Source organism: Staurois parvus, unplaced genomic scaffold, assembly GCF_062004578.1.
Source record: "Staurois parvus isolate SC_StPar_1 unplaced genomic scaffold, SC_StPar_1.0 ptg002753l, whole genome shotgun sequence".
Taxonomy (NCBI): Eukaryota; Metazoa; Chordata; class Amphibia; order Anura; family Ranidae; genus Staurois; species Staurois parvus.
The window spans coordinates 1,654,316-1,681,398 of record NW_028320549.1 but is presented as its reverse complement, the minus strand read 5'-3'; the positions used below and the strand labels follow the sequence as shown (position 1 = coordinate 1,681,398).

General features: G+C 41.1%; 1 protein-coding gene across 1 annotated transcript in view; it reads left to right on the top strand.

Annotated features, from left to right (window-relative positions):
* The window catches only part of SCP2 (sterol carrier protein 2), a 68,156-nt gene that overhangs the window by 30,365 nt on the left and 10,708 nt on the right, over positions 1-27,083 (top strand). The window contains exons 9-13 of the mRNA XM_089666617.1: positions 1,591-1,741; positions 5,814-5,961; positions 9,737-9,844; positions 21,326-21,482; positions 26,298-26,388. Of these exons, the coding sequence (XP_089522743.1) occupies positions 1,591-1,741; positions 5,814-5,961; positions 9,737-9,844; positions 21,326-21,482; positions 26,298-26,388 (655 nt within the window). The remainder of the gene's footprint in view (positions 1-1,590; positions 1,742-5,813; positions 5,962-9,736; positions 9,845-21,325; positions 21,483-26,297; positions 26,389-27,083) is intronic.

The following is a 27,083-nucleotide window of genomic DNA, read 5'->3' as shown; positions in this document are numbered from 1 at the left end:
CTGGCGCCCGTTGATTACCAAGGATCTCGGAGGAGGGCTGCTTTGTTTACGAACAGTCCTCCTCCCTGTCGGCTCGGGCACACTGCTCTGGATGGCTGTGCTCAGCACAGCCATCCAGAGCAGTGTGATTATAGTGAGGCACCAACACACCGCCCCCCAGTAAAACACTCCCAGCACACAGCCCCTCATGTTAACCCCTTTCTTCCCAGTGCCATTAGTACAGTGTCAGTGCTTTTCTGTAGCACTGATCACTGTATTGGCGTAACTGGGGATGTCAGGAACACCATGTCAGTTCATCCCAGTTTCAGAATGCTCGCCGCAGTCCCGCTATAATAAAAAACAAAAACAAATTCCAGTATCTATACCACTATTTGTAAACGCTATAACTTTTACTTAAACCAATTAATTTACACGTATTGGGATTTTTTTTTAGCAAAGACATGTCGCAGAATACATTTGGGCGTGAATTTTATGATGAAATTTGATTTTTTTTTTTTTTATTATTTTTTTTTACTGGACATGTTTAATAGCAAAAAGTGAAGTGCACAATGGTGAAGAGTGGAGGCACAGGATACTCATGACTGTTGCCAGGTGCACAAATGGAGCGCCTTGATTTTTTTATGCACTTTATTGTGATTGTTTAGTCACTCCTTTCATGAATTTTTATGTCTTTTGGAACTTTTAATCTATTTATTTTCCTGATTATTACTCATATATTCATTGTCATATTATATATTTTGGGGCTTTTATGTATTTAATCATTATTTATTCACCATTCATCAATTGAGTTGTCATTTATGATCTAATAATTTAGTAATTTTTGCACATTGCTTTTTTTTGCAATTTTTGACAGTGAAACACATATATTTTTGTTAGATTACTTTTGTATCAGTATGTATAGATACAGTGAGTGCTGCTCTTTTGTATTTGGTGTTTGATTTTGATACATTATAGTGACATTGCAGCACTGGATATTCTGGCTTTTTTTAATCAACTGATTATGCCAACTCAGTAAAAAATACCAGACGACTATATGAAACCACAAAGTGCAACATTATACTGCAAATAGGTAATACATAGTTAGTGGACTAAGGAGCAACCCAAACACAAATTCAATAAGGTATAATAAATCATGATAAAGTTAAAGAAACATAAGGATAGACAATGAGAGAGACAGGCAGTGCATTGCAGAGGTTAGCCAGGAGACCATCATTTGTATAATTTGGGTAACTCCTATGTTGATTCGTCAGCTTTTCCCTTTCGAGAACATTGTGGACCGTGTGCTGCCATTGGAGGAATGTAGACAATCTTTATGAATGTCTCAGTGAATGTAAGATCAACCAGGTAACGGCTGCCACTCGGACATTGGGTGGTCTCAAGCTGAACAGGCAGCCTCTGATAATATATGTACAGCAAATATAAATAATCCTGCACAATATATAATGGATGACAGGGGGACCTGTCCTGTATAGATGCAGTGTCCTGCCTCAGTGACTGAAGTGAACTGCTAGTAATGCTTGTGTTAATATTGATCTACTATGGATATTGCCAGGTTGACTATCTCCTTCTTCCTTTTTTTTTTTCCCGCAGCCCAACTTCAGATGGAGCAGCAGCTGCTATAGTGGTTAGTAAGGACTTTGTTCATAAACACAGGTTGGAAAGCCAGGCAGTAGAGATCTTGGCACAGGAGATGGTAACTGATACCGCCAGCAGTTTTGAGGAGCAAAGTTGCATTAAAATGGTAAGATTGGGGTACTTTTAACTGCTCCAATAAATGTCCAGGCCAATGGCTAAATACACAGCTGAAATTTTGTTCATAGGAACTTGCATTCTCAGTGGTTTGTAAACTGATGGATATAACCTTTGTAATCCAAATATGTACTGTATAACTGCATGATATAAACAGAGTGACCACATATTTCACTGCCTGCAGCTCTGCAGATTCCGTGCTGCCCCAGCTCCAGCTTACTCATTGGATGACTATACACACTGATGACAGGTACCCTGAGCTCTCTTCCTCCCAAAAGCTTAAGAATCTAACTCAGCCATTCTAAACCAGGGTAATTCCAGAGGTTGCTAGGGGTTCCTTGAACCGTGGCTGATTGACCTTCCATCTAATGGTGCCTGCATAGTTCCAGAGTCAACACCACTTGGCAGAGCCGGCTGCATGAAGCTAATGATCTTTTTAGTGGTCTGTAGAGGTTGTATCTCTAACCAATAGGGATGCACTGATCAGGGGCGGACTGACCATTTGGAAACTTGGGCACTGCCCGAGGGCCCAGGGTCAGTACGGGGCCCCATGAGATGCCCCTGGTACCTTTTTCATAGGCTTTTTTGAGTTTGGGTAAGGACATGGGGGCCCCATGATCCCCTATTGCCCGGGGGCCCCATGAGTTGTCAGTCCGCCCCTGGCACCGATACCAATTTTTTACAGTGAGTTCAAATACCGATGCTTTTTTACCGTTTGGTACCAGTTACCAATACCTGCCAGCAACTGTTTTGTTTACCCTTCATCTGTCACAGCTGTCAGCAGGGGAACCCCACTGACAGCTGAATGAGTGATCAATTATTAAAGACGTGGCGGCCCCACTCGATAACCACTATGGCTCACACCTGTTCACCTCTTATGGACCAGAGAAATTTCTACATTTCTGCTATGGACCTGTTTTATTCAGCGATCTCATTGTCATTACTTAAGAAAACAACGTAATACATATATTGTTTTTTAATTACAAATAAGACTTTCTTTTCATGAATATTGTCTTGCAACAGGTGTATAGAAAACCTTCAGCGCTATGGACCTCCTAAAGAACTTGTGCGACTAGCATATAATGTGTTCCCAATTGTAAAACATAAATAAATGAAAAAATGCAGCGCACCAATATATATACAAATATGGTGCTAACAATATAATACATGCAAATGAAAAAACAAACTGTGCTTGTGAAAATCAGTGTGTGCCATATCAGATGTCTTACCAATACATACATCTAGGACCCCATAAACTGCACATAACCGGTGCTATAAACGAATTGTGCACACAAATAACTAACACAATGTCCTTAATAGTGAACTGTCCCTTTAAATCTTGAAAATCAGCACGTGGACTTATGTGGTATATATCCTTTAAATCGTGATCCACATACACCAACTACAAGTGTCATCCAAATACAGTCTCAGAAAATGGTGAACTGTCCCTTTAAATCCGCTGTACTTCACATAGACCAGTGTAACACACTACTGTGTAAATGTGTACGGTGCTCCTGTGTCACCCCTTAGTGCTCATCCACTTCCAACACTCTATTGCGCTCGCCTCCAAGTTTGACCCATAATGACTGGTCAAACTGCGCTTTCCCTTTTAACCCTGGAGGGTATACTGGTACACAGATCTTCACCACCGTTAGCCAGCACTTTTAAACATCTTCAGATCGCTCCACATCCATGTGAAAAGAATGCTTAATATAGTGTAGTATTGCCACTCAAAACAGCCCTTATTTAAAACAATCTTGTAAAACTCACATTAAAATGTGTCCTCGTGGGACACTACAGGGTTAAAAACTCACTATACAGTGTTTGCTGTAAGAAGTGTGCAGAAATCCCTTTTCCAAAATGGCGACACGTGCACTTCCAGTTTGCGGCCTGACGTCATCAGCGTACCCTATGCGTTACGTCACATCACGTGACTTCCTCAGGAATATACGTTTTAATTATTAGTTTATAAAATGGAAATGAACAAAAAAAATCAGCAGGAAAATTAAATGGAAAGGAGTTAATTAGGGCTGATTACAGTAAATTTAGTGTTAATAAGGGGTTAACCCTTTGAGGACCAAGGGACGTATTTGTCCCATGTTTGTAATTGCGTGTATCATCTGATTAAGAACTTAAAACTTTTTTTTTTTTTTTTGGTTTGAGTCAAAATATTAGTTCTTATCAACAAACAACAAATGGATCTAGCTTTTTGCCAATTATTTCATGAAATGGCTTAGTTACAGCAAATGAAGTGTATGAACTTTAAAAACAAAAAAATGTATTCTTTTGGCGTTCCAAAACCTTACGGTCCTCAAAGGGTTAAACAGAGGAACATTTAATTTAAAAAAACAAACTTTTTTTTTTTACTTGATAGGTTGCTTTTAACTTTTGATCTGTAGATGAATAAACAGAAAGATACAAAGAGAAATAATGTGTCTACAATTGTTGATAAACATTGCCTGGCTACTATTGTTTTTTGACCAAATTGCCAGGACTTGTGTATACATCAGCTGTCATCGGGGGAACCCAGCTCACAGCTCATTGAGTCATGGGTTGTTAAGAACTACACAACCATTAATTGACAGTTTTTTGTTGTTTTTTTTTTTATTTTGTTTTTTTTTTTTTCATTTCAGCCATCAGCGGGGAATTCTGCTGACCGCTGAAAGAACTGAGCCTGAAGGTATTGATTTCAGGTATCGGAGCATTTGCACGAATACTGATACTCGTGCAAATGCTTAGTATCGGCACCGATATCGGTATCTGTGCAACCCTATTATCCACAAATGTAAGAGGCATTTTTCCCACTGACCAACAATGAAATGGTTTTAGCAGTGGTTCTCCAAGACTTGAAAATTATTTCAGGGCTTCCTCTGGGGGGAAAAAAGGTTGAGAAAGGCTTCTTTAACCTAAACACCTCCCCCTACACTCCCAATGCAAGGCTGATTTCCTGACCCTGTACATGAGGTTGGTGCATGTATCTACCACCATTTAAAGGGACCTAGCTGCTTGTCATGTACAAATAATGGGCCTGTAAAGTACTGCTTCTTTTGAGCAGCTCACCAATAAAATGGGCAGCACAGTGGCTAAGTGGTTTAGCACTTCAGTCTAGCAGCGCTAGAATCGTTGGCTCAAATCCCAGCCATGACACTACCTGCCTGGTGCTTGCATGTTCTCTCTGTGCCTGTGTGGGTTTCCACCAGCCACTTCGGATTCCTCCTGCACTCCAAAGACATGCTGGTAGGTTAATTGGTTCCTGTCTAACTTGACCCCAGTATATGTATATGTGAGTTAGGGACCTTAGATTGTACGCTCCTTGAAGGCAGGGACTGATGTGAATGTACAATATAAATAAAAATAACAAAACACAGTTAAAAAAAAATACATATAAATAAATTCAAAAAAACTTAAATAAAAATATTAAATAATAGTCCAAAAAAAGAAAAAATATTAAATCCAATGTGCTCCAAAAAATATATGAAAACCGTGCCATATGCAGAAAACTTCAGTGTGTTTAATATCATCCGTGATAACCAACATATACTGCACTCACCAAATTATTTATTTTTAATTTATTTATGTGTATATTTATTTTGTGCTGTGTTTTTTGTTATTTTTATTTATTTTGTTTGATGGTTTGTCCACAAAGAGCAGCAGCATTGGTTTAGGAGTTAAATATATATTTTTGGCGCAGGTTTTTTTTTTGATTAATGAATGTACAATATGTATGAAAAGCACTGCGCACATTGATGACGCTATAAAAGTACCTGTAATAATAAGATGTTGTTCCCTTCCTTTTTGTCATTGTCATTACTTTTAAAGGAATGCATAATTCACCTAACAAGCATTTTTTTTATGCTCCATGTTTGCTTGGAGCTTTTCTTTGTGCTCCAATATAATCGCATATTTCATGTATTCTGCTATGGCTTCTCATTATTACAGTAGGTATTGTACGAGCTTTCCTGAAAATTGTGCCCTATCCATTGCTCCTATCTGTCCTCTGTAATTGTTTGTTTTCCTGTTATATACTTATATGTATTTTTGTCTTGCTCTTGTATTCCTAACAGGCTGGCTTTGACATGAGTAAGACTGCAGCTGATCGCTGTTATCAGAAGACCGGCTTGAGGCCAGAAGATGTGGATGTGATTGAACTTCATGATTGCTTCTCTGCTAATGAACTCATTACATATGAAGCATTGGGACTCTGTCCTGCAGGTGGGCCTTCCCTTCTTCCCAGCCTTTGTTACAATACCAAGACCTGTTTCTGTGCTTTAAAAGGGGTAATAGAATTTCTATTGGTTATTTTAAGTTTATAGCGTCACTTTGCAAATTCATGGTAAATCGTCAGGTTCTTTTGCTAGCCCACCCCTGACCTGCTGAGGTTTACCTTCTTTGTGTCCCTCTATGCTCCTCTCCATTTGTCTTTTGGACATGGAGGAGCATGTGAACTTCTCCCCTTCCTCCCGGAAAGCAGTGCTTGAGCCTGAGCCAATCTCCTGGCCCACAAATATGGGGTAGACGAGAAGGTGTATAAACCCTGTGAAAGGTTCAACCAATGAAAGTTGCCCAGGGATTGACTTTTGGTGTGCAGGAACTCAAGGGGCCTACACAGAACCCTGATCTCACCCATACTGAACACCCATGGGATGAATTGGAATGCAAATGGAAAGCCAAGGTTTCTCATCCAGAATAAGTGTCTGATGTCACAAATGCTATTTTGGCCCAATTGGCACAAATTCCCACAGACACACTTCAAAAGCTTGTGAAAAGTCTTTATATTCATGCCCAGGGTTTTGTAGTGGGATGTCCAACAAGCTGGACACACGTATAGGGGTGATGTTCAGGTACCTACAAACAAATCTGATAAAAAGAGTTCAAACTTCTTCTATTTTAACCAATCTAAAAGTAAAATATAATAAAGTAGTAGATATAAAGGGAAAATAATGCAGGCCATAGAAGGGTCGAAAATCAGCTGATTTTTCGGCCGAAAAAAAAAACTGCCAATTTTCGCACTGTTAATGGGTTAATTGGTCGGCCGTTTTCTGGATTTTGTCAGATTTTTTTGATCAGTAAAGTTGGAAAAAAATCAGCTGATTTTGCCGATCAGCCGATTTTCACGGCAATGATGGGCAAATCGACCGATCTTTTTACCAATAAAAAATCTGCACATGAGCCGTGACCTGCAAGAAAAAGAGGAAGAAGAAGAGAAAGAAGAAGAATTGCAGTCCGCTACTATATTTGACATTAAAAAGTATTGCGGTTGCAACAATGTATCTATTTGTATCCGAAAAACCATCTGTATCCGAAATGGATACAAATAGATACAATGTTGAAACCGCAATACCTTTTAATGTCAAAAATAATAGCGGGGCTGCAGACGGAAAGAAAATCGGCCATTTTGTTTTTTTTTTGTTTTTTTTTTTTACGGTCGGTGGTTACGTCAGCCTATTGAACGACCAATTTTTAGTTTTTTTGTTAAAAAACCGGCCGGTTTTCTCCCCATCTATGGCCTGCATAAGGGCTGAAATATTGAATATAAAACAAAGGAACAACAAAGTTCAATCTGAGAGCCATCAGACAATGAACACCTTCCACCGACATAAACCGAGAAGAATACAGTGAACACTATGGTAGTTGTTTGTGTTTTAGCCATTTAACCCATTGCCAAGATTATCAAACAAACTCCTTTGATTAGTGGTATAAAGGTGGGCACCCTTTACACACAGAAGATATGTACATTTTATTATCAGATATACAGCAGGCGAAAGGGTCAGTCCCTGACATAGTCATGTACTTGGCACATATTCAACCTGTAAAGTTAATAGTTAATCAAATATTTTTTCAGTGGTAGTCATTTTGGTGTCTTTTTCATATTGAACACTTGCCTACTGCTAGCATGTATTCCACATACAGATGAAGAACTCTGTAGTAAACTTTATAGTTTGATGTTTCATTTCTGTTTTATAATTTGTGCATATTTTGCACATTTCTTTGTGGAATAAATTTAAAGAAGAACTCCTGGATAGGTAGAAAAAAAATCACCATTATTACACCCTCCTACAAAAAACACTAAAATCCTTACTATTTAGAAGTCTAATGGAATTTTCATGACCGTATTTCTGTAATTCAAAAGGTAACGGCATCTGCTCTGCCAAGGAGGAGGTGTAACAGCCGGGATTACATCATATCCTCTGCTCTTTCTGCAGGAAAAGGAAACTACAGTTCCCATCAACCACAGGGAATTGTAGTGAATGTGGGTGGGTACACTAGGCCTGTATATGTTGAATATGTCTGAGAGTCCCGGTCTGCAAGTGGTGCAGAATTACATCATTGCTTCCTGGAGAGAGAACTACAGAAGGGATGTGCCAAGACCAGTGGCTGGGGGAATAGGAGGCATAGCAGCCACCGGTATTGCAAACAGATTTGAAAATGAATAGGCTATTTCAGAGCAACTACTGGGTGAAGCAAAAGATGGATGACCTATTCAGTATTCAGTAGGTTGGAAATCCTCAACAAGGACATGTAAAGAAGTGTGTGTTTTTTTTTGTTTTGTTTTTAATGTAATAGTTGTTTGTTGAGTGGGGAAGGTTTAGAATCTGTGTCAGGTTTTATTGCTGTCTATGTCCCACATTGGAAAGATTTCCTAAAACTGTCCCAGTGGCCAACATATCTGGGGATATCTGAAATGTTAGGTTTGCCACCACAACAGGAGGTCAGGGGAAATCTTCCAATAGAGACACCTAGCGTGATTGCTGTAATAGAGGAGGATTTTTTATTATCCAGGGAGAGTTCCACTCCCTTCCTGTCATGTTTGTGGGACAGGAAGTGAAGGGAAATATTCCCAACAGGGAATAAAAACTTGACTGGGGCTAACCCACATTGCATTTAAAAAAAAAAAAAAAAAAAGGTTTGCAGTTCTACTTTGGGCATTTGTAAAAATAAATACATTATGAGATAAAATTAACATAGGCTTGCTAGGATAGTTTAATTAATCACTTGCCCTCCAGAGGATTTACCCCCCCCCCCTTCCTGACCAGGCCATTTGCAGTGTTACGGTGCTGCGTTACCTTAACTGACGATTGCGCGGTCATGCAATGCAGCACCCAAATGAAATTTATGTCCTTTTTTTCCCATGAATTGATCTTTTTTTTGGTGGTATTTGATCGCCTGTGCTTTTTTTTTTTTTTTTGTTTTTTTTTTTTTTTTTTTGCGCTATAAAAAAAAGACCAACAATTTTGAGAAAAAAATAAAATATTTTTGACTTTTTGCTATTAAACACGTCCAGTAAAAAATATAATTTCATCATAAATTTAGGACAAAATGTATTCTGCTACATGTCTTTGCTAAGAAAAAATCCCAATACGTGTAAATTAATTGGTTTATGTGAAAGTTATAGCATTTATAAATGGTGGTATAGATACTGGAATTTTTTTATTTTTTACTAGTAATGACTTATAGCGGGACTGCAGGACTGCGGCGGACATTCTGACACTGGGCGAAATTGACTTGGTGTCACTGACATCCCCTGTGACACCAATACAGTGATCAGTGCTAAAAAAAAAGCACTGGCACTGGACTAATGGCACTGGGCAGGAAGGGGTTAACATGAGGGGCGATCAAAGGGTTAACTGTGTGCAGAGAGTGTTTTTACTATAAGCACACTGCTTTGAATAACTTTGCTGTGCACAGCCATCCAAAGCAGTGTGCCCGACCTGACAGGGAGGAGAACTGTTAGTAAACAACACAGTCCTCCTCCCCGTCGGAGATGCTCTGCAATCAGTGGCTGGGACCTGGTGATTGACAGCCACGTCCGTGAATGGCGGCGTGGGTAGGGTGTGAGCACGGCTCGCGTGCGTTCCCTACCTGGAAATATATATATGTGTGTGTGTGTGTGTGTGTGTGATTTTGTGCATCCCTGCTGCCCTGTAGCAGTATATCTGGGTGGGAAAGCAGTTAAACATCTTGTAATTTTTTTCTCTTTTTATCTTAGGTAAAGCTGGAGAACTGATTGACAGAGGGAACAACACGTATGGAGGTCGGTGGGTCGTCAATCCAAGTGGGGGATTGATCTCCAAGGGACATCCTCTGGGAGCAACAGGTCAGATATGAAGTGTTCTAACCAGATGGAAAAGCTCAGTGTCTGTGAATGTGTCAGGTATAATATGAAAGGCTACCCATACACATTGGAAACTAAATGGACAATTTTTTGTGGCAAATTCTGGTTTGTCAAGAAGAGATTTACAAAGCATCTTTCCTAGGTGACCATCACTACAAAAAAAATTGATTCGTACAGCTGAAAGGTTTTATCGGGTTTCCATTGGAAAAACACACTTTTTCCCTGAAAACTGAACTCTGGGATAAGTGAAAATTGTCAAAATGTAAGACTTGTATTCTTACTTGAATCTTGGTGTCATTTGTGCATTTCTTCCAGATCTGTGTAGTAATCACACATGTTCTGTGAAGAAGCTTCCTGTAATAAAGACTGGTCACTACTGCTGTGTCTGTATGTGCAAGGTGACTGGTCTTGTCTCCACCCCCTCCTGTAGTTTATCTGAAGGTAGCCTGTAGTGGGTGGAGCTGCTGGGCTCCTCCCACAGCTCTGCTCCCTGTATCGGCTATGTGCAACCCAGTGATGATGTCATCATGACTTTTACAAGACGATATCTGGACTTGTAAAGACATTTGATGTACACAAAGTGGATTTATATCTTTTGTGGCTATTGATGAATATATTTAATAAAAATACAATAGAGGAGTGAGCACTCTCTAATCAGCAGCTGAAACACTCAAGGCAACCAGTATAAAACCTTGTCAGAAACATACACATAAGTGCAGCACTAAAAATAGTATTAAGATAGTCTGTCCCACATTAGATATTCAATAAAAATAAAGGTGACAGTCTGTGCAGATAAATGGTGCGGAATAAAAATCCAGTGGCGGTGCTCCAGATAGTGTGGTAAAATTATGCACTCACCAGATGTGTAATATAAATACGTATTATATGAACCAGTAGAGGTCTCCTTTATGGATATGGATCTGGTCTGGGGCAATGATAATCCTCCCTCAAGGTGGTATTGTCAGGGGCACACAGAAAAGTAAAAGGATCCAGCTGGCCAGAGGTCCCTTTTAAGGGATGGATGGGTGCAGGTGCCTGCTTACAGGAACTCCCTTCTCTGGATTCAGTAGATGGCTGGATCAGGTGGGCTTTGTAAATAAATAGCTCCTCAAGGGAGACCATAAAGAGTGCCCATAGTGTAGTAGTTTAAACTGTAATTTATTAAATAAATGAATTTGCAAATTCCGAGTAAAAAGCACAATCCGAGTAAAAGCAATGATACTATGATGCAGCGTCAGGTATATTATGGACTAACCATCCAGAAAGCAGGATGGCCGCCGGGCCTCCACTTGGCTCCGGCGGTGTGACGTCCTGGCAACTAACGCGTTTCGTGCGCACCAATTGGTATCCGCCTCTGAAGAAGTGTGTGCGCCTGAAACTGGATTTTTATTCCGCACCATTTATCTGCACAGACTGTCACCTTTGTTTTTATTGAATACTCTGTGTGGGACAGACTATCTTAATACTATGTTTAGCGCTGCACATATGTGTAGATGAATATATTTCAATTAAATTTTTTAAGAGACTTGACTCCAACTTGATTTTTTTTTCTTTTTTTTTTAACCAATGTCTAGCAACAGGGAGGGCTTGGGACTCATTTACTCTTGGATCTAGTACAAATATTACATATGTTGGGCTGAGTGGAGATAGTTCAATAATTAGACCTTCGAGCAGGACCCAAAGTCAGTGTCCACTGCTGGAAGTAACTATCTATCTGCCCCCTGTTCAGACCTACAATTACCTGGGAAAAGAACATCATTGTGCAGTAATTTTCTATGCAGCTTTGAAATGTCATGTGATGTTGTGGGACCAAATGCAGAAAGCTGTAAAAGAAATTAAAGAAGGCAGAATGTGTTGTGCTCATTTGTTCAAGGAAGCTGATTGTATAGTATTCTGTGTGATGCTGGCATGGTATATTATTTATGGGAGTCCGTGTCATAAGCATAGAGCTGCAGTGATTTTGCTCAGCAGTTCCCAATGTAGAATTCATCTGTCAAATTCAAGTTGTTTCCTGAAAGCCGAGGCTGACAAGGACATGTCCCATGGGGGTGCATCATCAAGAAGGGTGCTGAAGAGGACAGTACTGAACAGGTCTTTGTATCATAGACAACCGTATACCAGTTGTGTAGGAGGAAGGTTAAGAGGATTCCAGGGTGTCATGTAACTGGATTTAAAATCTCCATTTAAACTGAAAATAAAAATAACCGAAAGCTACTTTTACTTTTATTGTTTTAATGGTACACTGCAGTCATTGATGAGCATTGAAATGAAATGTATAGAAGGAACATGCAGCCTTTCTGCTCAGGGCTTCTCTGTTATCCAGGTCAGCACACATACAGCAATCTGGTAGTTTTGGAAATGGCAGATTCTGATTCTGGGAATGTGCAGGAGGCCTATCCCTGACTCATTTTAAGCTGTGTGTGGTTTCTATGACCATGGTGTTGCTGCAGTTGATGTGCCTCAATGCTATGCATATAGATCTCAGGGCACTTTATCTATCACAGCATTTGGACTGATATACAGGCATGGGTCTTGATGTTGGGGAGTGGTATACATGAGCAGTGAATTCCCACCAAGGTCCCTCTGTTAGGCCCCATGCATACAGGACGTTTTAAAAACGCTCCTCCTCTTGGCAGCAGCGTTTTGGCAGAAAAAGAGCCAGGCGCTTATCAAAGTGTCTAATGCTTTTACAAGCGTTCAGGCGTGTTTACAAGTGTCAAGCTCTCCGGCGTTAATTCATTTAATTGGTCAGAATAATTTATTCTGGCCATTTAAATGAATTTGCGCTAGAGGCATTTAGCGCTTGAGTGGTAACACATGTTTAGACACGTTTACATGCATCAAGCATTTTTTCTGCCAAGACGCTGCTGCTCCTGGATGTACTGGCCCTGGGGGTTTTTTCTGGTAAATACTACTGGTACTAAAAGCTTGTAAAAGTCTAGGTGTGCATGGACACATAGGATGACCATGAGGGGCCACGTAGGATGACATGGAGGGCCACGTAGGATGACATGGAGAGCCACGTAGGATGACATGGAGGGCCACGTAGGATGATATGGACACATAGGATGACATGGACACATAGGATCACATGGAGGGCCACATAGGATAACATGGACACATAGGATGACATGGAGGACCACTTGGAAGCAGTAAAAAAATACACCTGACACCCCTAAAAGTGGCTGCAAAAATGCCGTGTGTGTGTGTTGTGTTGTGTTGTGTTGTGTGGTTTGTTTTGTTTTGTTTTGTTTTTTTAACTTTAACCCCTTGCCCTCCTGAGGATTTACCCCCCTTCCTGACCAGGCCATTTTTTTGAGTTACAACGCTGCGTTACTTTAACTGACAATTGCGTGGTCATGCAACGCTGCACCCAAATGAAATATATGTCCTTTTTTTGTCCCCACCAATAGAGCTTTCTTTCAGTGGTTTTTGATTGCCTGTGCATTTTTTATTTTTTGCGCTACAAAAAAAAGCAACAATTTTGAGAAAAAAACAATATTTTTGACTTTTTGCTATTAAGCATGTCCAGTAAAAAAAACTTGAAAAATCAAATTTTGTCATAAATTTAGGCCAAAATGTATTCTGCTACATGTCTTTGCTAAAAATAACCCCAATACGTGTAAATTAATTGGTCTACATGAATGTTATAGAGTTTACAAATGGCAGTTTATATACTGGGATTTTTTTTTGTTATTTTATTAGTAATGGAGGCGATCAGCGACTTATAGAGGGACTGCAGCGGGCATTCTCACACTGGGGGGAACTGACTTGGTGTCACTGACATCCCCAGTGACACCAATACAGTGATCAGTGCTAATAAAAAGCACTGACACTGTACTAATGGCACTGGGCGGGAAGGGGTTCACATGAGGGGCAATCAAAGGGTTGCAATCAAAGTGCTTCACTGTAATCACACTGCTTTGCATGGCTGTGCAGTAGCTGACAGGGGAGATAACTGTTTTGTTTGCAAACAGTTCTCCCCCCCCCCATCGGAGATGCTCAGCAATCACCGGCCAAGACCTGGTGAATGGCAGCGCGGGTAGGGAAGGCGCGCACCTCGTGCACCCCTTCTACCCGGAAATGCAAAATAACGTGTATATACGTGATTTTGCACACCCGTGCCACCCTGTAGCAGTACTTTTGCTATAGGGTGAACGGGAAGCGGTTACTGAAGGGTGTCAGTCTTTGGGCCTACACTGACGTCTAGGGGCAGGATGTGAGGGCATTAGATTCCTTCCTCATTGCCTTGAGGGCGATCTCTCTTCAGGAGAGCCTACTACCCAGACTCAGTGGTCGGTGTTGACTGATCACAAGGAGAGGGGTTCGCCAGGCCTTTTGGCTAGGTTGACCTGAGTGTGCTTTACACCCATTAGGAGGCTTGAGTCCAAGGGGGTCAGGGAGGGGGTCCTTCCTCTTTGAGAGAGGACCAAAGACAACCTAAGTGCAGCACATTGTGGGCTTGTGATTTCCCCACCTCTAGCACTGTGGTATAAAACTGCGTCAGGTAGGTTTAAACTGGTTGTATCTGTATAAGGATTTTTACCTTCAAGTGGTTGTAAACCTCAGACATGAAATATGAATAAAGCATATCCCTCTATAGTGTGTACTTGTCTCAATTAAGAGCACGAAGTGTAATTTCTATCTGCTGCTTCATTCCTCTTCTATCAGCATGAATCACTTCTGACAAGTTTTCCTGACACCGACAGAAAAATGGTGACATGGGAGGGCGCTCCAGCAGATTGACAGCCTCAGCTCTGTTCCTGCGAGCTGTGTGAAGGGGGGGGAGGGGGAGGGGGTGTCTCTTTCCACCAATCAGCTCTCAGAGCTTTCCTCACTGAGCTGTGCAGTGTGTAATTTCAGCTCTCCGCCCCCTTTTTTCTGAAATCTCAGAAAAGCTTTATAAATTCAGCACGTTGAATGGATGTAGAGAAGAGTAGACTGTGGATGCTTGTGTAGGAAAATTTGTTCCCTCTCTGTGTATCACCTGAGGCCTGTCACCTCATTGGGTATATGTAAGGTTTTACAACCACTTTAAAGCATTCTCTACACTAAGGTAAAAAAACCTGTGTTCATAATCCGAGACCCCCATGCACTTGATTGAGCCTGATATTGATCTAGTGCTGTGCCCGAGAGCAGCGGCTCTCTCCTCACTGGCCATGGAGGCAGCAGCAAGAGCCATTGGCTCCTGCGGCTGTTAAGCACAGCCTGTCAGAATAGAGCAGGGGGTGGGCCTGAGCCACACTATGCGTGTGTCTTTGGACACACACCGCACGGCTCGAGATTGAGCCTGCACAAGTGTCCCCCATAGCACGTGGCTTGTATTGGGGCACTCGGCAGGGAAGAGGAGCCAGGAGCGCCAGAGCGGGACCTCAGAAGAGGAAGATCAGGGCTGCTCTGTGCAAAACCATTGCACAGAGCAGGTAAGTATTACATGTTTGTAATTTGTCTATTCTTTATAGTGAACTGTCAATTTTTATAGTTTTTATTGTAGGAAAAGCAGACATCTCTTCAGTGGATCCAAATGTCTTGTTTTGTTAAGTTATTATTTTTTTTACGTTTTTAGACTTGTATACACTGGGTATTTATACACAGTTTAATCCCTCGTGTATCTACACGACCTGCTTTTATCTTCCCATTACTAGGTTCTTATGTCATTAGACATCCGCACTGAACACACGGTGTCTTTGTTCACTGCTAATAGGCTTAAAGAAGTATCTTTAACTTGATTTTGCTCCTGCATGCTCTCTAGTTTCGGCTTTTATCATAAGGGTCATGTGGGACCAGTCCCAACCACAGTAGCTTTCAAGACTGTTCATAGACCATCAATTGAAAAGTAGTACAGTGGAGATCACAGAATCTACTTTACCTGACTTGTGTATTACTAAATGGATGCTTATTTACACAAAGCCTTTTTAGTGCCTTCCACTACCTTTAAATTTTATAGTATCCCTTGGGAAGGGTACATTTTACAGGTTTTGCCTTTTTAAGGGCCCTTTCACACGGCTTATCCACTCACTGATCTCTACAAAATAAAGGCCAATCATTCTTCTTCTAATGATATATTTAACAGACTAAAAGAGAATAAATAAGAGAAGTTCATTGTTTAGGCTTTGCATACACTTTTTTTTAGGTGGTTTATATGTTGTCTCATTTTGACTGGCCTACGTCTTTTTAATTAGACCGACATTCTGGAAGGAAAGGTATGCAGGGCACATAAACAGGCCTTGACTTACAAATACGATGCACACTTTGCACACTAACATTTGTGTGAAAGGGCAGATTAGGTGTAAACAGTGCAGGAGATTGTGTACAGGTCCGCCTCTTATCTGCTCATATATACGATATTATGGAGTTTGGTCTCCTTTTTATCTGTGTGACTGATGGAGGCAGGGAGACTGCGTACCTTGAACTTCACTCTCATCTCTCTGTTTTCCCTCTGACACAGATCAGATACCAGAGATAAACCAACATAGATTTAATCCACTAGAGTAAACTGGTCAAATCATTCTTGTTCCATGAGGACAGAGTACTTTGTTTCCTAACCATGATAATTACCAGGCTTGGATTCAAAAACATGACAAACTGCTGTCAAGGATAAGCCTACATCCCACTGATGCCCATTCTTGAGCCTACATCCCAGTGATGACTGTACCTGACCCCAAATCCCACTGATGACCTTTCCTGAGCCTACATCCCAGTGATGACTGTACCTGACCCCAAATCCCACTGATGACCTTTCCTGAGCCTACATCCCAGTGATGACCTTTCCTGAGCCTACATCCCAGTGATGACCGTACCTGAACCCAAATCCCAGTGATGACCTTTCCTGAGCCTACATCCCAGTGATGATTAAACCAGAACCCAAATCCCAGTGATGACTGTTCCTGAGCCTACATCTCAGTGATGACCATACCTGAACCCAAATCTAAGTGATGTGCGTTCCTGATCCTACATTCTAGTGATGACTGTTTCTGAGCCTACATCCCAGTGATGACTGTTTCTGAACCTACTTTCCAATGATGACCATACCTGAACCCAAGTCCCAGTGAAGACCATTCCTCAGCCTGCATCCCAGTGACGACCTTTCCTGATCCTACATCTCAGTTATGACCGTTCCTGAGCCTACCTCCCAGTGATGACTCTTCCTGAGCCTACCTCCCAGTGATGACTGTTCCTGAGCCTTCTTTCCAATGATGACCATATCTGAACCCAATTTGGGTCCCAGTGATGACTGTACTTGAGCCAGAATCCCATTGATGACCGTACCTCAGCCTGCATCCCAGTGATGACCTTTCCTGATCCTACATCTCAGTTATGACTCTTCCTGAGCCTACCTCCCAGTGATGACTCTTCCTGAGCCTACCTCCCAGTGATGACTGTTCCTGAGCCTTCTTTCCAATGATGACCATATCTGAACCCAATTTGGGTCCCAGTGATGACTGTACTTGAGCCAGAATCCCATTGATGACCGTACCTGAGACTACATCCCAGTGATGACAAGTATCTGAGCCTACATCCAAGTGATGACCTGTAATGATTATACCCGAGATCTGACCGGCTTGTTATACCAAATCTTGTGCCTTTGCCCTCATAGTCCAGTTGAATTGGCAGACTTTGGTATTACACAAAAAATATAAATATGTTTGTCCATGAAAACTGCATGCAAATTCATTCTGGAATTTCTCAGGCTATTTTATCTTCAGATAGAATATTTTTCATTAGAAAAACAGTATGAATGGAAAAAATACAACATTGCGGTCACTAGATGGAGCAGAGAATATACTCATTTTCTTTGATACGCAATACCATCTAGTGGCCATAATGAGGTATTTTCACTACTCACACAGTTTTTATTTTTTGGAGAAAAAAAATAACATTTGATCTGCAGAAATAGCCTGAAAACATTACCTTTTGCCCCATTTACACGCAACAAATTTACATGCAGTGTCAATGGATGAACAACTAGTTATTCATGTAAATGGGAGTTTTTGTCATATGTTTTTACATTCAAACCAGAATGGGATATATTTGAACTGCAGACAAACCAGCCTAAGTGCTGCATTTTTTGTTCGAACGCACCTAAATAGGACATAATGTTTCCAGAGAAATACACTGCAAAGCAGATCAACTGCAGCTTCTGAAGTGTCATGTGTACTGCTCCATGGAAACCAATAGGATTTTGATGATCTGAATTTGATGTGTGTTCCAAATGCAGGAAAGCAACATTTGTCACCATTAGGTCTACCAGACTTTATAGATATGAATGGCAGACTAAGGGAGGGGGGAGGAGAAACTGACAATCCTTCCCCTTTGAGACCACATTGCTGTGTAAGGGGCATTGCTGATCAGAGCACTGTTCAGGGGGATTGTCAGACCACAGGAGAACCAGATCCTCAGTGTAAGTGCGGAGCTTAGCTCAATAAATGTATAGTGTGTGTGTGTGTGTGTGTGTGTGTGTGTGTGTGTGTGTGTGTGTGTGCTACAAAGCTACAAAGAAATGAAGGGTCTATAATTTTTATCATAGGTGTATTTTAAATGATAGAAAGAGAATATCAACCAAAAATCCAGAAAGCACACAGGATACAAATGTTAGTCTGGCTGACAAAAGACAAAAGTCCATCCAGTTCAACCAAAAAAAAGTTATAATCCTATATCCACAGTTGATCCAGAGGAAGGCAAAAAAACCCGGCAAAGCATGATCCAGTTTGCTCCTGCAGGGAAAAAAATCCTTCCTGATCCCTCGAGAGGCAATCGGATATTCCCTGGATCAACTTTACCTATAAATGTTAGTATCCAGTTATATTCTGTGTATCTAGGACAGAATCCAGGCCTTTTTTGAAGCAATCCACTGAGCTGGCCAGAACCAACTCTTGAGGGAGTCTATTCCACATTTTCACAGCTCTCACTGTGAAGAAACCTTTCCGTGTTTGGAGATTAAATCTCTTTTCCTCCAGACGTAAAGAGTGCCCCCATTGTCCTCTGTGATGACCTCAGGGTGAATAGCTCTACACCGAGTTCACTATATGAACCACTGATGTATTATACATGTTGATCATATCCCCTCCTTATGTATTATACATGGTGATCATATCCCCTCCTTATGTATTATACATGGTGATCATATCCCCCCTTATGTATTATACATGGAGATCATATCCCCCCTTATGTATTATACATGGAGATCATATCCCCCCTTATGTATTTTACATGGAGATCATATCCCCCCTTATGTATTATACATGGAGATCATATCCCCCCCTTATGTATTATACATGGAGATCATATCCCCCCCTTATGCCCTTATGTATTATACATGGAGATCATACCCCCCCCTTATGTATTATACATGGAGATCATACCCCCCCCTTATGTATTATACATGGAGACCATATCCCCCCTTATGTATTATACATGGTGATCATATCCCCCCTTATGTATTATACATGGAGACCATATCCCCCCTTATGTATTATACATGGAGACCATATCCCCCCTTATGTATTATACATGGAGATCATATCCCCCCTTATGTATTATACATGGTGATCATATCCCCCCTTAATCTCCTCTTCTCAAGAGAGAATAAATTCAGTTCCTCTAATCTTTCCTCATAGCTGAGCTCCTCCATGCCTCGTATCAGTTTGGTTGCCCTTCTCTGTACTTTCTCCAGTTCCCCAATGTTCTTTTTGTGAATTGGTGCCCAAAACTGAACTGCATATTCCAGATGAGGTCTTACTAATGATTTGTACCGGGGGAAATGATATCTCTCTCTCTGGAGTCTATACCTCTTGTAATACAAGAGAGGATTTTGCTCGCTCTAGAAGCCGCAGCTTGGCATTGCATGCCATTATTAAGCTTGTGAACTACCAGAACCCCCAGATCCTTCTCCACCATTGATTCCCCCAGTTGTACCCCCCCAGTATGTATGATGTATGCATATTCTTAGGCCCCAAGTGCAGAACCTTACATTTATCAACATTAAACCTCTTTTGCCACATAGTTGCCCAATTACACAGTGCATTGTCATAAATTGAGTTGCTGTTCAGTGAGTAAAATAAGTATTTGATTCCCAAGCAAAACATGACTTAGTACTTGGTGGATAATCTGTTGTTAGTGGCTGTAGCCACTGGTAGTGAATATAGAGAAATAACCTGACAGGCTGGTTATACTGACGTTGATCAAAAGACCGACTTCAGTACAACCAGCTCACCCATAAATGGATAGAAATTTGGCTGGTTCAGCAGAAACCAGCCAAATTTCGGTCCATCTATGGCTGTCTAAAGGCCCTTTTCACACGGGGCGGACTGTGGTTGTGGTCCACTTGCTTAGCAGGGTATCTGCCTGCTGAGCAGGCAGATGATCTATCCATGTCCGCTCTGTGCATGCAGAGTGGACACAAACACAGACTTCTGTCCTTTGTGGGCGGTCAGATGCAAATGGACCACCTGTCCGTTTTACACCTGACTGCCAGCCGATCCAACCTGCTGGATGGAAGGGGAACAGATCCCCATCCATCTCTTTTTGGCGGATTTGATTGGATTGTAAGTGGGTATAAACAGACACATGTCCATTTACACCCACCACTCCATAGAGGAGAATAGAGGTTCCGATCGGGTCCGCATGAAAAACGGATAGGTGGACCCGATAGGAAGGTCCGTGTGAAAGAGGCCTTAGGGTGTCTCTACACAAGAAGATCTGGGTGTGAAGTTCTCTGGAGAGAATTTAAACAGAAGTGGAGATCTGCCAGATAGAGAGATAAATAGATAGTTGTATGTGACTGATGGGATTGTACAATATATATGTAAAGTGCTGCATAAATTGATGGTGCTATATAATTACCTGTAATAAATATGTTGATGATATATAATCATGATATATTTTGCGATTACACGTGTGTGGAATGATTACTATGTTTTGGCACTCTCATGGTTACAATTTGTCCATTTTATCATTGTTAACATTAAAGCTGGACATAGACTAGTAGAATTCTGTTTGAAATTTAGAATTTTAAGATTTTCCAATGCTAAGTGGGTCATATTGATGTTCAATTTGTTTTTTTAATGGATTTTTTTTCCAGAGGTCCATTCACTCCTAGGTCAAATGTTAAAAACAAACCTTTTTTTGTCTGAACAACATTTATCATGTCATTGAATGGAACGATAAGAATTTTCTTATGAATATTTGTTCTGTACAAACATTTGTCTGAAAACCTACTAGTGTATGGGCAGCTGTACAGTATGTAGTTATGGTTTACATGGAACTTTCTGATTTTTCTGGTGTTGTACCTTGTTGCTTATATTATCTATCCGATCTTCCATTTGATCAGCATTAGTGAGTGCTGGAACTGGAGATCCTTGTGTAGAAGGAGTTAATAGGACTGGCTTCAGTTCCACATTGTGTCCAGCAGAGTGTGGTGAAGAGCCGGAAGCAGAGCTCTGACTGTCTCCTCTGTGTACACAGGCCTGGCTCAGTGTGCAGAACTCTGCTGGCAGCTCAGAGGTCAGGCTGGGAAAAGGCAAGTTCCTGGAGCCAAGCTAGCCCTGCAGCACAACATTGGACTCGGGGGAGCCGTGGTGGTCGCCTTATACAAGATGGGATTCCAGGATGCAGAGCCCAGGTGAGCCGGCTACACTCATTACCATCGTCTATGCCCTGTGCTTAGTGGATCAATGTAATCTAGGACGCACTACTCTTATCCCTTCCACCAATTAGAGAAGACTTGTGTATTCGGACGCAGCTTGTGCAGATTAATCTGTGCAGATCATGTGTGTGTGGTCACTGATCATCGGCTGGGAGGAGGCGACTATGACAGCCGCCCCATTGTGTGCGTATCATGTCTGCATTGTGGGTGAGAGCCTGGATGTATGAATGTAGTCCTGCAAGTCATGCAGAAAATGGTCTGCAATTCTGTTGGCGTGAGGAAGTGGTGAATTGTGGGTAACCTTGGTCAGGGAAGCAGAACTGCCTTTAACATGTGACCAGCATCTGTCCGATTACGTCCTTTAACCTCCTCAGAATCGTGCGACTAAGAATGTATGTATATGTGTGTGTATGTGTATATATATTATATTTATATATATATATATATATATATATATATATATATATATATATATATATATATAGTGGGTTCTATATTAAGAGTAATGGTTAACTAAAAAGATTATATAAAATTATAATATTAATCTTTTTATTTCATTTAGTAATTACTCTTAATATAGAACCCACTGTATATGTGTGTATGTATGTGTGTGTGTATGTATGTGTGTGTATATATATATATATATATATATATATATATATATATATATATATATATATATATATATATATATATATATATATATATAGTGGGTTCTAAATTAAGGGTAATTATGAAATTAAAAATAATATAGAATAATGAATATATAACATTTTTTGTTATGGATTTATTTTTATTATTATTAATTTAATATTTCCTTGTTTGTTTCAGTTTCAAATTTCTTTTGAACATACCAAAATCGATTTTTTTTTTTTTTTTTTTTTTTTTTTTTTTTTTTTCCGAGAAACTGAACAGGTAGTACATTGTAAATGCTTCCAATTGTACTACATTTATTACAGGCATTTATATAGCACTGATAATTTATGCAATGCTATACCTACTGTACATTCACATCAGTCCCTGCCTTCATAGAGCCCTCCAGTCTTTATCTCCCAGACATATTAGGGTCAATTTAGTCAGGAGCCAATTAACCTATCAGCATGTCTTTGGTATGCGTGGGAGGAAACCAGTGTACTCAGAGAAAACCCATGCAAGCATAGTAGGAACATACCCATGCACATAACATCTTGGCTGGGGATTTGATTGAGGATCCCACTGCTGCAAGGCAGCTTATCTACTAATGTAGATAAACTTTAAAGGAAATGTTCCTAAGGCTAGCCATACATTGATAGATGCCTCTCATTGGGCCTATATTTGCCGCTGCTACCTCCTCCTCTTGTTAAGGATGCTGTCGGCTTCACAGCTGACAGCCTCCTAGCAACCAACCTGTGTAGCTGACAGTGGGAGGAGCCTAATGGGGAAGTTGAGACTCTAGTTGCCCATCAGGTCTGCCCTCTCCTTGTGACTGATAGCAGGCAATGGATGGATTCTATGGCCAATAGCAGGCTGCCTGTTGACAATTCTGCACACAGCCTGATATCAATCACAAGGGGAGCAGACCTAATGGGGATCTAGGTTCTGTTAATCCCTATCCAGCTCCACCCACCCAGCTTCAAAACTCCACCGCAGTTCCATCTGTGTGACAGCAAGGCAGTGCAGCTGCACTGAGGACACCGCATCCAGCTGGACGCCCTGGTCTCAATAGGCCGTCAGATTCATCTACCGGTCTTATGCAGGCTATACATGGTTCGAATTCCAAACGATTTTCGTACGAAAATCAGACCTAAGAATTTTCGCACTGTTAGTGGGGCAGTGGCACCGGCTGATTTTCGTGGTTGCTTCCCAGTTTGTTTATCGGGCATGCTGAAAAATTTGTGAAAAACGACTGATTTTTGAAATCATTGGTGGCACCATCGGATTATAGAACGAATGATGTTTCGATTTTAGGACGAAAAATCATTCGGAATTCGACCCATGTATGGCTTGCATTAGAACACTACATAACTCTGTCGCCTGCACTGACATTTGTCGCCTGGAGGCACTTTTCATGAATTCCCCCAATACTGTCAGCAGATATTCTCTGTATGTTGAGACATTTCATAACATAGAAATCAAGCAGAATCCACCGAGCCCTGAACATACATTGGGACCAGGAACCCTCTGCTAAACAATGTCAAAGGTTAAGCTGATACAATGGTCATGTCCAGCAAGAAAGGTATCTGTCTGACCCCCCACTACAGGGGGTCCCCTGATCTGCACTCTGATCTACTTTACCCTTAATTAATCCACTTACTATTCGCTACTTAGGACGCATCCGTATGCAGCGCCATGTGTCCCGGGCTCACCTTGGTGGAGGGTAATGTAAGGCCTCCTTGGAGTCATCTTCTCACATTGAAGTCACATATCCATCAGTGTCATTTCCCTGAACTTCAGTCTTGTACATTTGTACAGATTCCTTCCCTGTGCTGAAATTGTATGCTGTGATTTCTCTGCACACTGGAATTCTCTCTGTGTATATGAAGCTTCAGCAAGTCAGATTCAGACTGCTTCATTTCCTGGCTAGAGGATGTCCAGCATCATCTAGCTCTTTCCTCTCATGCCTGACTGTTTCTGGCCCATCCCTTTTATTCTTGGGTTTTGATTTTTTTTTCAGTAATGGAGGTTCAGCATCACATGTGGACATTATCTAGAGCAGGGGGCTCCAAATCTTTCAAAGGGACAGTAAACTGTCCTTCAGACATTAGGGGGGCCAGATTGTGGCCAGTGAGGATAGAAAATGTCTCAAGGCCAGTATCAGTGAGAATAAATATGGCCCCTGGGTTGGTGGTCAGTAGGAGGAGGAGTGATGCCCCATCATTGGTATCAGTGGGAGGAATAGTACCCCATCATTGGTATCAGTGGGAGGAATAGTGCCCCATCATTGGCATCAGTGGGAGGAATAGTGCCCCATCATTGGCATCAGTGGGAGGAATAGTGCCCCATCATTGGCATCAGTGGGAGGAATAGTGCCCCATCATTGGTATCAGTGGGAGGAATAGTGCCCCATCATTGGTGTCAGTGAGAGGAATAGTGCCCCATCATTGGTATCAGTGGGAGAAATAGTGACCCATTTTCAGTGTCGGTGGGAGGAATAGTGCCCTACCATTGATATTAGTGGGAGAAATAGTGACCCATTTTCAGTGTCGGTGGGAGGAATAGTGCCCTACCATTGATATTAGTGGGAGAAATAGTGACCCATTTTCAGTGTCGGTGGGAGGAATAGTGCCTTACCATTGATATTAGTGGGAGAAATAGTGACCCATAATTGTCAGTGCCAGGAATTATGCCCCACTGTTGGTGTGAGTGGGAGGAATAGTGCCCCACCATTGGTATTAGTGGGAGAAATATTGACCCATTTATAGTGTCGGTGGGAGGAATAGTGCCCCACCATTAGTATTAGTGGGAGAAATCGTGACCCATTTTTGGTGCCAATGGGAGGAATAGTGCTCCACCATTGATATTAATGGGAGAAATATTGACCCATTTATGGTGTCAGTGGGAGGAATAGTGCCCCACCATTGACATTAGTGGGAGGAATAGTGCCCCATCATTATTGTCAGTGGCAGGAATTATGCCCCACTGTTGGTGTGAGTGGGAGGAATAGTGTCTCATTGGGAGGAATAGTGCCCCACCATTGGTATTAGTGGGAGGAATAGTGCCCCGTAATTGTCAGTGGCAGGAATTATGCCCCACTGTTGGTGTAAGCGAGAGGAATAGTGCCCCAATTGCCAGATAAAGGCTATCAAAGGGCCGCATCCGGCCCTCGGGCCACAGTTTGGAGACCACTGATCTAGAGCAATCTCTAGGCACATTCAGCCTGCCCAGGAATTCCCTCTCCTCCAGACTGACATCCAACCATCAAGGAATTTTGATATTTGCATAACTGCTCCCAAGAGCCAGCCTACTGCTTGCATTAATGCTGGGGGCTCTTTTGAGGAGCACTGAGGCAGAGTGCTGTGATGGTTTCAGGAATCTATGTACAGTACTCTGCCAGCCCCTCCCACCCGCCATGAGCTGCATATAGAAGCACAGAGACCTAGAGATGGCATCACTTGGTCAAAAATAAGGCAAGTAATGAAAGCAGATTTTATTTTCCAATTTCATTAGCACGTTGATGAGGAGGAAAGTATGAACCAGGGAAGGCAAAATATAATCAGATTAAACTTCAGCTTTAAGCTGTCAGTTCTTCAAACCATTTAAAAGTAGAAGTTAAATGTGTACCCAAGTCTGAACTGCTGGTGTCTGCTGCTAATTTTTTGAGCTACATAATGCTCTTCTGTATGTCCGTCCGATCCGTGTTTACAGCCAGCACACGCGGGCTGACATAATAGCCGAAGAGTGCTTGCATTTGATTAGATGCAGGTGCTGTTTGGTAATTTTCTGTAAGGCTGCTTTGCCAAAAATCGATTGATTAATGGACTTTTGTTGTTCAAGTAGGGCCATACACTGCTTGAATTTTGGCAAAGCCAGCAGGAATGGTCTGAAAGCTTTGGTGTCCAAAACTGTCCCTTCGTAAGAAAAGTGAAACCAGGATCAGAGGGGTGCACAGAAGAGACTTTACAGCTAATATATTAAATGGAAGACACCTTGTGGCACCTGAACTTAGATGGGTCTTTTGTACTTTTATAAAGCTGCTTATGGGTTCACTTTAAAGAAAATCCCACCACTGTGTATGAGGCTAAAATATTTACGGTCAGTGATCAGTGCGCTCTATTACTGCCACATGATTAAGCAATGTCTGTGTCTTTTCAGGTCCACTCATATCCAGCTTGTGCCAACCAGCGCTGAAAATGGATTTAAATCCCAATATGTGTTCAAGGAGATTGAAAAGAAGCTGGCAGAGGTAAAAGATGGGGGAAGGGGTGTGATTTGTTCATTTATTTCTTTTACAGTGCAAAATAGTTCAGTTTGACCCCTTTAATATAGATTACCGCGATCAACGATCATATTACTTATCAAGTGATAAGAGATAGTTTGAGTATGTGATTTGCTCATAAGGGCAACTGCCGTTCATGTCCCAGAATAAACCTTCGATACCACGTTTTACAATTTTAATATTTAGGTGTTTGTTTTTTTTGTATTCCAAATCCTAAAAATCCTAATTAATTAAACGAATTAATTTTATCAACTCAAGACTGATTGATTGAGGTGTGTGTATGTGTGTGTGTATGTGTGTGTGTGTGTGTGTGTGTGTGTGTGTGTATATATATATATATATATATATATATACATACACACACATCTATATATATATATATATATATATATATATATATATATATATATCTCATATATATGATATCTATATATATATATATATATATGAGAGAGATATTGAGATGTGTGTGTATGTATGTGTATATGTATATATATACACACACACCTCAAAATATATATATATATATTTATTGTGTGTGTATATATAGTGTATATTAGTATATATCTAATTATCTCACAGTCTAGCAAGGTCTTGGCAAGGTCTTGAGTTGATAAAATTAATTAGATTTTTAAATTTTGAAAAAAAAATGCATCTATGTA